This window comes from Cherax quadricarinatus, chromosome 8 (genome assembly GCF_038502225.1).
Source record: "Cherax quadricarinatus isolate ZL_2023a chromosome 8, ASM3850222v1, whole genome shotgun sequence".
NCBI lineage: Eukaryota > Metazoa > Arthropoda > Malacostraca > Decapoda > Parastacidae > Cherax > Cherax quadricarinatus.
The window spans coordinates 45,998,881-46,011,050 of record NC_091299.1 but is presented as its reverse complement, the minus strand read 5'-3'; the positions used below and the strand labels follow the sequence as shown (position 1 = coordinate 46,011,050).

The window sequence follows — 12,170 nt, the reverse complement described above, 5'->3', positions numbered from 1 at the left end:
GACACAAACTTACTACCTTCAAAGTATGCTCCTCACTTAGCGACGAATTCATTTAAACCTTTCAGGGTAGACAGACCCTCTCCCAGACTTGTTCTCAGGGTCGAAAAATATTCAAAAAAAAAAAAAAATTATTTTTTATGAGAAGATTCAGTTTTTTTCTACTTTATAGGTTAAAAAAAAAATTTTGCAATCAATACTTACCGAGACATGGAGGCGTGAAGGTGACAGACATTGAACCGCATACGGCAACATCGCTGACTGCCAGTCACCTGGTAATCATTTATTTTGTTTTTGTCTACTTTTTTCTATTACTTTTTAATATTTTTTTCTTTTTAAGTAACCTTTATGGCCTGTGAGACCAATATGAGGACTATTGTGTAAATATTTACTCTTTCTATACTACACAATAACTGCACAAACACTGTTGTCATTTTATTGTTTACAAAACATGTTTACACAAATGAACAATATAAAATGTTGTTTAGTACTATTATTCTATGTTTTATATACACATATACAGTCACAGGACATGTTTCTAGAAGTTCTGCAGCCTGTGGAAGTCTTTGAAAAATGGTGTCATGCACACTGGTGTTTTACACTCCTCACACATAAAACAAGTGTCTTTGCATTGTTGTGGGCATTTTTTTGTATGTGCACAGACATAACATCTCTTCTGAGCCTTTTTCTTGAAAGCAGTAGCAGATAGTTTCATTAGGAAGTGATCACCAAGCCTCAGATGAGAAGGTAGTTGTTGATAATTTAGTGGGCGGTTTTCTATTGCAGGTGTTGTTCCTTGGTACTTGAATATTATTTGTCTGATGACAGACAAACAAAATTTGCCATATGGTGGTTTGTTTCTGGTCCTCATCTTATACATACTATAAGCATTGAGCATAGAAATGTTCAGAATATGGAAAAAGAGTTTTATAAGTACCACTTATAACTCTTGCGAACACAATCAGCAAACCCAATCTCCATGTCACATTTCTCCACTGAACGTATTTTGAGGGTGTAATCCATTACAGCTACAGGTTTTAGAATGGGTTCATTGGTCTCTCTATTCTGTCTGCCAGTGTTTGTCATTTCGTTAGGGTGAACTGATGACAACAGTGTGACATCTCGTTTGTCATGCCACCGAAATGCCATGATGTCACTGGCAGCAAACACCTGCACCTCACCTCTATGAATGCCAGCGTCAAACCTGGGCATATGCTTACGATTTGCATGCACTATGCCACACACATCTGTCATGTTCACTCACAAAAAATCACTGAGTAAGGGGCTCGTGTACCAGTTATCAGAATATAATACATGCCCCTTACCAAGATATGGTTCCATTATTGTTCTAACCACATCACCAGAGATGCCCAATAACTTCCTGGTATTTTGCAATGTATTACTTCCAGTGTACACAATAACATCTAATACAAGACCACTGTAGCAGTCACAAAGTACAAACAACTTTATACCAAAGCATTTCCTCTTGCTTGGTATATACTGCTTGAATGACAGTCTACCTTTGAACAGAATCAGACTCATCAATAAAGCTTCCTGAAGGGATAAAAATACATATTGAATCTCTGTTTCAGATACACACACACACATTCCCAATCTTACATAACCTGACATTTCTGTCAGGCCTGGTTTTGTCTGAGAAGTGTAGCATATGCAATAGTAGCACAAATCGATTCACTTGTATTATATCACTGAAACCTGGGGTTGCAATCAGGCGATCTGTTGACCAGTGTGATTTGACACTGTGCTTATACACATATGGCATAAGCATTATTGTGGCAAAGTAAAGATACACCTCAGCCACAGTTGTCTCCTTCCACTGGTGTAGACGTGATTTTGGTGAAAGTATTGTTTTTGCCATGGTGTAATCAAAGTATCTGTTGCTTTCCCTGGCAATAATTTCCATCAGGGGTTCGTCAAAGAATAACTTGAAACATTCTAGTTCAGTGGCATTGTTCCCATGTGTGCAAGATGGCTGTATTCCACTTTGGCTTTCATCAAACTGATGGGGATTGGAAACAAAATTGTCAACTTCCTGCCAATCCCAGTTGCGGTCTGCTGGTGGGTACTGAATATTGACAGGTGGTTGTGGTTGTGGAGGTTGTGGTTGTGGAGGTTGTGGTTGTGGAGGTTGGTGTGGTGGGTGAGTGGGTGATGGTGGCCTTTGTTGTAGTTCGTCTGAGTCAGCGGTGTGGGTAGCAGCATGGCCCACTGCTGGTGCCTCACGGCTGGCACCACCACTACCACCACCAGATACATGCATATTTTCCATCCCACTTGCAAAACTATCATCTTCATTTTCACTATCTGTCCCTGTTGTACAGCCACGGGATGTACTCTGAGATGTACTCCTTCCCTTTGGAATAGCATATGGCACACTGCCAGAGCGCATATAGCGTCGTATATACCGACACTTCACTGGAGAATATTCGACTTCACTCTCGCGACTGGAACTGTTTTCAAGAGCTTTGGAGTTAATATTCACTATCACTATCATCACCATTGCTCACATCTGAGTCCTGGATATGGGAAAATACAAGTTTCCTCTTTTGTTCTGATACAACTGAATGTGAACAAGACGGCCCAGCACCAGAGGTTGAAGATTGAGGGTCATCTGGATTTTCCTCAATATTACCGGCATTATGGTCAATAGTTTCAGTCACAACCTCATCAAAACCTTGAAACTCATCTTCATTGACACTTCCATCTGTATTAGAACTGTCACTGGGGAACAAAAGTGTCCCAATTCGCCGAGGAGTGAGGTGTTTCTTACCACGAGGCATGGTGAAAATGGTGTTCCCACAATGTACCACTGGGTGTCCAATTTTTTTCCTAGTGCGCACACTGACCATGCAGACCCATTCTCTCACATCTAGGCCTGCCAGCCTTTTCTCGCTTGATTTGAAGGTGCTAGAATTTATGTGTACCAGTACATCAATAACCCTGGCACGTAAGACATACTAGTACATCGGAAACCCTGAAAGGGTTAATGATGTGGTCTCAGGAAAGGAACTCCATCGTTAAGTGAGGAGAGGCTGTAGTACACTCATTACTTACCCTAAAATATTTGTAGTCTTAATATAGGGTGAGATGAGTAGTATTTATAGTAGGAAATCAGGTGTGGGAGGTATGGCAGCCAACACCCACACCAGGCCACTCCACCCACCCACACGTAATATACTACGACATTTAAAGCATCCCAGAGTGATAAAATGCTTATACAGTTCACTCATTACCTACCTTAAAATATTTGTAGTCTTAATGTAGAGTGAGAAGTGAGTAAATGGGATAAAACGAATAAACAAGAGAAAAAGAGTGAGTAAATGAGAGCGGATAGATGCAGAGGATGTAAACAAACAGACGAACGCATCTGGCTTTTTATTTATTTATTTATTTAATGTCTTTGCAAATAGTACATTGAGATTTTGTACTGACAATAGTGGGTTGCAATGCAAAGAGAGCCTCTATTATACCTAGGCATTATGGGCCGACTTAACATTATTGGCTTACAGACTACTTAACACTAAGGATTATATCATAGGTGTACAGTAGGACAGTAATTTTTTCATAGTTGTACAGTAGATTATTAATTATAAGTGAACCTAATTTGTATAAGACAAAAGATATATTCATATATTCAAAAATGCTTTTTAAGAAAACAATTTTGGTTCATATGTAAGTTTATTCAGGAATACACAAATACAGTTACATAGATTATTATATACATAGTAGCATATGTGTAGAGAACCTAGGATAACCCAAAAAAGTCAGACAATGTGACTTATTTCCATTGTATTTCCATTTGTATTATACCATAATACAAAGCAGAAGTGTTATAAGAAGAGCAGAGTATATGGAGAGTAAAAGAAAGGTGAAGAGAGTGGTGAGAGAGTGCAAAAGGAGAGCAGATGAAAGAGTGGGAGAGGCACTGTCAAGAAATTTTAATGAAAATAAGAAAAAATTTTGGAGTGAGTTAAACAAGTTAAGAAAGCCTAGGGAAAGTATGGATTTGTCAGTTAAAAACAGAGTAGGGGAGTTAGTAGATGGGGAGAGGGAGGTATTAGGTAGATGGCGAGAATATTTTGAGGAACTTTTAAATGTTGAGGAAGAAAGGGAGGTGGTAATTTCATGCACTAGCCAGGGAGGTATACCATCGTTTAGGAGTGAAGAAGAGCAGAATGTAAGTGTGGTGGAGGTACGTGAGGCATTACGTAGAATGAAAGGGGGTAAAGCAGCTGGAACTGATGGGATCATGACAGAAATGTTAAAAGCAGGGGGGGATATAGTGTTGGAGTGGTTGGTACTTTTGTTTAATAAATGTATGAAAGAGGGGAAGGTACCTAGGGATTGGCGGAGAGCATGTATAGTCCCTTTATATAAAGGGAAAGGGGACAAAAGAGATTGTAAAAATTATAGAGGAATAAGTTTACTGAGTATACCAGGAAAAGTATATGGTAGAGTTATAATTGAAAGAATTAGAGGTAAGACAGAATGTAGAATTGCATATGAGCAAGGAGGCTTCAGAGTGGGTAGGGGATGTGTAGATCAAGTGTTTACATTGAAGCATATATGTGAACAGTATTTAGATAAAGGTAGGGAAGTTTTTATTGCATTTATGGATTTAGAAAAGGCATATGATAGAGTGGATAGAGGAGCAATGTGGCAGATGTTGCAAGTTTATGGAATAGGTGGTAAGTTACTAAATGCTGTAAAGAGCTTTTATGAGGATAGTGAGGCTCAGGTTAGAGTGTGTAGAAGAGAGGGAGAATACTTCCCGGTAAAAGTAGGTCTTAGACAGGGATGTGTAATGTCACCATGGTTGTTTAATATATTTATAGATGGGGTTGTAAAAGAAGTAAATGCTAGGGTGTTCGGGAGAGGGGTGGGATTAAATTATGGGGAATCAAATTCAAAATGGGAATTGACACAGTTACTTTTTGCTGATGATACTGTGCTTATGGGAGATTCTAAAGAAAAATTGCAAAGGTTAGTGGATGAGTTTGAGAAGGTGTGTAAAGGTAGAAAGTTGAAAGTGAACATAGAAAAGAGTAAGGTGATGAGGGTATCAAATGATTTAGATAAAGAAAAATTGGATATCAAATTGGGGAGGAGGAGTATGGAAGAAGTGAATGTTTTCAGATACTTGGGAGTTGACGTGTCGGCGGATGGATTTATGAAGGATGAGGTTAATCATAGAATTGATGAGGGAAAAAAGGTGAGTGGTGCGTTGAGGTATATGTGGAGTCAAAAAACGTTATCTATGGAGGCAAAGAAGGGAATGTATGAAAGTATAGTAGTACCAACACTCTTATATGGATGTGAAGCTTGGGTGGTAAATGCAGCAGCGAGGAGACGGTTGGAGGCAGTGGAGATGTCCTGTCTAAGGGCAATGTGTGGTGTAAATATTATGCAGAAAATTCGGAGTGTGGAAATTAGGAGAAGGTGTGGAGTTAATAAAAGCATTAGTCAGAGGGCAGAAGAGGGGTTGTTGAGGTGGTTTGGTCATTTAGAGAGAATGGATCAAAGTAGAATGACATGGAAAGCATATAAATCTATAGGGGAAGGAAAGAGGGGTAGGGGTCGTCCTCGAAAGGGTTGGAAAGAGGGGGTAAAGGAGGTTTTGTGGGCGAGGGGCTTGGACTTCCAGCAAGCGTGCATGAGCGTGTTAGATAGGAGTGAATGGAGACAAATGATACTTGGGACCTGACGATCTGTTGGAGTGTGAGCAGGGTAATATTTAGTGAAGGGATTCGGGGAAACCAGTTATTTTCTTATAGTCGGACTTGAGTCCTGGAAATGGGAAGTACAATGCCTGCACTTTAAAGGAGGGGTTTGGGATATTGGCAGTTTGGAGGGATATGTTGTGTATCTTTATACGTATATGCTTCTAAACTGTTGTATTCTGAGCACCTCTGCAAAAGCAGTGATAATGTGTGAGTGTGGTGAAAGTGTTGAATGATGATGAAAGTATTTTCTTTTTGGGGATTTTCTTTCTTTTTTGGGTCACCCTGCCTCGGTGGGAGACAACCAACTTGTTGAAAAAAAAAACAAAAAAAAAAAAAAAAACAAACACTTTACAGTGTGTACCACTTGTCTCCATGTTGGTACAGTAGAATAAATAAAGAGCAACACTCTCATTCTCATGCAACACCATTTTTAGAAGAAATGACGCTCTGAGTGAAGGCACATGAAAAGAATAATTTTCTACAGTTACCCCCAGTAATATTATTGAATACACATTTTCTTTGGGGTTGAACTAGAGAAAACATTATTCTTTCCGACACTCCGGCATGACGACTAGAAAAACATCTCATATTTATTTATTTTTATTATCACACCGGCCGATTCCCACCAAGGCAGGGTGGCCCGAAAAAGAAAAACTTTCACCATCATTCACTCCATCACTGTCTTGCCAGAAGGGTGCTCCACACTACAGTTTTTAAACTGCAACATTAACACCCCTCCTTCAGAGTGCAGGCACTGTACTTCCCATCTCCAGGACTCAAGTCCGGCCTGCCGGTTTCCCTGAACCCCTTCATAAATGTTACTTTGCTCACACTCCAACAGCACGTCAAGTATTAAAAACCATTTGTCTCCATTCACTCCTATCAAACACGCTCACGCATGCCTGCTGGAAGTCCAAGCCCCTCGCACACAAAACCTCCTTTACCCCCTCCCTCCAACCCTTCCTAGGCCGACCCCTACCCCGCCTTCCTTCCACTACAGACTGATACACTCTTGAAGTCATTCTGTTTCGCTCCATTCTCTCTACATGTCCGAACCACCTCAACAACCCTTCCTCAGCCCTCTGGACAACAGTTTTGGTAATCCCGCACCTCCTCCTAACTTCCAAACTACGAATTCTCTGCATTATATTCACACCACACATTGCCCTCAGACATGACATCTCCACTGCCTCCAGCCTTCTCCTCGCTGCAACATTCATCACCCACGCTTCACACCCATATAAGAGCGTTGGTAAAACTATACTCTCATACATTCCCCTCTTTGCCTCCAAGGACAAAGTTCTTTGTCTCCACAGACTCCTAAGTGCACCACTCACTCTTTTTCCCTCATCAATTCTATGATTCACCTCATCTTTCATAGACCCATCCGCTGACACGTCCACTCCCAAATATCTGAATACGTTCACCTCCTCCATACTCTCTCCCTCCAATCTGATATTCAATCTTTCATCACCTAATCTTTTTGTTATCCTCATAACCTTACTCTTTCCTGTATTCACCTTTAATTTTCTTCTTTTGCACACCCTACCATCTCATATTTATGTTAATTTATTCTACTGTGGGGTGTATTTATCATGTTTATACGTTATGTAGCATGTTTATTATATAATTTTGAAAAAAATCATAGATGGATAATTAAAAATGTGTATATCAACATAATATATGACAATTAATGTGCCTCAGAGTGATTATTATTATGTATTATTATTATCATTATTATTATTATTATTATTATTATTATTATTATTATTATTATTATTATTAATATGGCATCCTCAAGACTAACAAGACACTCTTAGTGATTTTAATGCGTACCTGCATGCCAGCACAGTGTGTAAATTTATTTAGGTACAGGTACACATAAGTATAATTATCAGAGTACATATATATATAAAACATAAAATATAAAATAACTTTAAAACACTTGAAATTTTGGAAAGTTTCCAGACATAATGGAGAGATGCAGTGTTCACGGAGCTCACGGAGAATGTAAACAAACTGGGTGGGGCGTGGTGACCGTATTAAAAAGTCAGGTGGGGGGAGCCATACAGCGAGGTTTGGTCATAATTTGAAATGTACGTGTTAGCGGAATGCCGTAAAATGAAATGCAGTAAAGCGGGGCCCTACTGTATCTCGTTTGCATGAATTTACCTAACTCAAGGAGGTCTTTAAATTGCTAGGGGAAAAAAGGGACTGCTAAATATGGAAAATATAACCTAATATTATGTAAGGAAAGATAAATTGCCAAATGAAATTAGTTGATAATACTGTACACAATAAAAAAAAAAGTATAAACATTAATCTCCCACCGCTCTATCTGCTTGATTCATCTCACTATATATTTTGTTGTTATTTGTTATCTCTGTTTCATTACTTGACTAGTACCATTACTTTTAATTTGTAACATACAGATGTATTCTTACTTGAATCCTCTGCTCCAGAAGAGTGTTATTCCTTTCAGAATGGCCTGAACAATCCTGGGATGGAGCTCTATCAAGATATTCTCTCTGGTCTCATTTAATTCATCAGTTTGGTCTTTATTATCTTCACGTTGTCTGTATTTAGAGAGTAAAGCACCAGAATCTTCGACCAGGAGAGAAATGGCCTGCACCAACACACTGAGGTTGTTGTTGTCATATGTAAGGGCACACATGAGAACATTCATAACAGTCTCTAAGTAACACTCTGGGAACTCCTCACCAATGAAGGGAAGGGACCTAGGTGTAAGATACAGTATTATCATTAATATCTCCTGTATGTGACAGCATAATTTCCATAAAAAAATGTCAACCTCATGCCAATTTTACAATTTATGTCTAGCTGCAAAGTGACATCCCCCAATATGGTCCTTGCTCTTAAACAATCTTTATAAGGTTTATAAAACATGAAAACTTACCTATGATGAAATTTTTTGTGAATAATTAAAATTAATAATCACCAGATACATACAATGACATACATAGTAATACAATCTGCAATAAATATTGTAGTACAGGCAGCCATCACTAACCCAGTTTCATCAGTAATCTGGCACTAATTCTGGCTAGCATAATTTCAAATTTCCTGGATCGCCTCACCAACCTGCCGCAACTTATTGCATAAACACTGTTGGTGTCACTTGCATAGGCTAGCCATTAAAATTTCTTTTTCTCCATTTATTGTCATAACCTGCTCACTTTAACCCCAGCCAGTTCCAATGACAGGAAATGCTTCTTGCTGTGTAAAGCAGAAACACCATACATTGTCCATAAAAGATAAGGTTGAACTTCTGAAAAAACTTGACAGCGGTGTGTATGTGAGAAGCTTGTCTGAATTATACAGTACTGGCTCTTCCACAGTTTATGATATAAAGAAACAAAGAAAAATTATTCAGTTTCTTTGTTAACAGTGATACAGAGAAACAGACGTGTAAAAGGAAAATAATGAAGGAAGGAATGAAGAAAGGAAAAAGTTTGGAAGTAGATCAAGTTCTGATGAAGTGGTTTAGACTACGTGTAAGTGAAGATGTTGAGTTGTAAATTTCAGCTCTTCACTTTGGAAGTGGCAGTGATGAACTTTCTCGCGTAAGTCAAACTGGTTAACTTTATTAACTCTTTTACTGTCAGTCTGATTGTATCATGGCTTTGAAGCCAGTCAGTCCTGTTGAATGACACGATGAGCTTAGCTCACTCAGATAAGCTGTGACCAGTAAATTTGGGCCTAGATATGAAAGAATACATGTGGTAAGTGTGCACTATATAAAAAAAAAAACCTGCAGCACGAAGTGCATAATGAGAAAAAACTGTGACCGTGTTTTTGATGTAAAACAGCGACTTTGAGGTGTAGTTTCAGGTGATTTTTGTATGGTTGTACGTATTCTCATTTGTTTGGTCTTATTTGATGGAATGGAAAATACATTACAGAAATATAGATGATTTTGATTGGTTTCAGAATGGAAATACCTTGAAACTGAGCTCAAAGTACGGGAAATGTTCAATTTTTGCTGATGTTCGAGAATAAACTAAACATGTCATGTGTCCAATATGTGTCCAACTTGCTGGTCTAAAACATGGTCATGAATGGGTTCATATTATTTATACAGTTATTACAATAATGCAGTAGTCTGCATAACATCAAATCTTCTGTTTTTTTTTTTTGTGAATAAAAATTCAGAATGGAAAGCAAGCGTAATATATGAGGGGCCCTGGAAATGTGACTAATTTATTTTTTTTATTATTATCACACTGGCCGATTCCCACCAAGGCAGGGTGGCCCGAAAAAGAAAAACTTTCACCATCATTCGCTCCATCACTGTCTTGCCAGAAGGGTGCTTTACACTACAGTTTTTAAACTGCAACATTAACACCCCTCCTTCAGAGTGCAGGCACTGTACTTCCCATCTCCAGGACTCAAGTCCGGCCTGCCGGTTTCCCTGAATCCCTTCATAAATGTTACTTTGCTCACACTCCAACAGCACGTCAAGTATTAAAAACCATTTGTCTCCATTCACTCCTATCAAACACGCTCACGCATGCCTGCTGGAAGTCCAAGCCCCTCGCACACAAAACCTCCTTTACCCCCTCCCTCCAACCCTTCCTAGGCCGACCCCTACCCCGCCTTCCTTCCACTACAGACTGATACACTCTTGAAGTCATTCTGTTTCGCTCCATTCTCTCTACATGTCCGAACCACCTCAACAACCCTTCCTCAGCCCTCTGGACAACAGTTTTGGTAATCCCGCACCTCCTCCTAACTTCCAAACTACGAATTCTCTGCATTATATTCACACCACACATTGCCCTCAGACATGACATCTCCACTGCCTCCAGCCTTCTCCTCGCTGCAACATTCATCACCCACGCTTCACACCCATATAAGAGCGTTGGTAAAACTATACTCTCATACATTCCCCTCTTTGCCTCCAAGGACAAAGTTCTTTGTCTCCACAGACTCCTAAGTGCACCACTCACTCTTTTTCCCTCATCAATTCTATGATTCACCTCATCTTTCATAGACCCATCCGCTGACACGTCCACTCCCAAATATCTGAATACGTTCACCTCCTCCATACTCTCTCCCTCCAATCTGATATTCAATCTTTCATCACCTAATCTTTTTGTTATCCTCATAACCTTACTCTTTCCTGTATTCACCTTTAATTTTCTTCTTTTGCACACCCTACCAAATTCATCCACCAATCTCTGCAGCTTCTCTTCAGAATCTCCCAAGAGCACAGTGTCATCAGCAAACAGCAGCTGTGACAACTCCCACTTTGTGTGTGATTCTTTATCTTTTAACTCCACGCCTCTTGCCAAGACCCTCGCATTTACTTCTCTTACAACCCCATCTATAAATATATTAAACAACCACGGTGACATCACACATCCTTGTCTAAGGCCTACTTTTACTGGGAAAAAATTTCCCTCTTTCCTACATACTCTAACTTGAGCCTCACTATCCTCGTAAAAACTCTTCACTGCTTTCAGTAACCTACCTCCTACACCATACACTTGCAACATCTGCCACATTGCCCCCCTATCCACCCTGTCATACGCCTTTTCCAAATCCATAAATGCCACAAAGACCTCTTTAGCCTTATCTAAATACTGTTCACTTATATGTTTCACTGTAAACACCTGGTCCACACACCCCCTACCTTTCCTAAAGCCTCCTTGTTCATCTGCTATCCTATTCTCCGTCTTACTCTTAATTCTTTCAATTATAACTCTACCATACACTTTACCAGGTACACTCAACAGACTTATCCCCCTATAATTTTTGCACTCTCTTTTATCCCCTTTGCCTTTATACAAAGGAACTATGCATGCTCTCTGCCAATCCCTAGGTACCTTACCCTCTTCCATACATTTATTAAATAATTGCACCAACCACTCCAAAACTATATCCCCACCTGCTTTTAACATTTCTATCTTTATCCCATCAATCCCGGCTGCCTTACCCCCTTTCATTTTACCTACTGCCTCACGAACTTCCCCCACACTCACAACTGGCTCTTCCTCACTCCTACAAGATGTTATTCCTCCTTGCCCTATACACGAAATCACAGCTTCCCTATCTTCATCAACATTTAACAATTCCTCAAAATATTCCCTCCATCTTCCCAATACCTCTAACTCTCCATTTAATAACTCTCCTCTCCTATTTTTAACTGACAAATCCATTTGTTCTCTAGGCTTTCTTAACTTGTTAATCTCACTCCAAAACTTTTTCTTATTTTCAACAAAATTTGTTGATAACATCTCACCCACTCTCTCATTTGCTCTCTTTTTACATTGCTTCACCACTCTCTTAACCTCTCTCTTTTTCTCCATATACTCTTCCCTCCTTGCATCACTTCTACTTTGTAAAAACTTCTCATATGCTAACTTTTTCTCCCTTACTACTCTCTTTACATCATCATTCCACCAA

General features: G+C 39.4%; 1 protein-coding gene across 3 annotated transcripts in view; it reads right to left on the bottom strand.

Moving 5' to 3' along the window:
* The window catches only part of LOC128685281 (Thyroid adenoma-associated protein homolog), a 113,806-nt gene that overhangs the window by 59,563 nt on the left and 42,073 nt on the right, over positions 1-12,170 (bottom strand). For all 3 annotated transcript variants that reach the window (XM_070083050.1, XM_070083052.1, XM_070083051.1), the window contains exon 5: positions 8,186-8,479. In XM_070083050.1, coding sequence (XP_069939151.1) covers positions 8,186-8,479 — 294 coding nt within the window. The remainder of the gene's footprint in view (positions 1-8,185; positions 8,480-12,170) is intronic.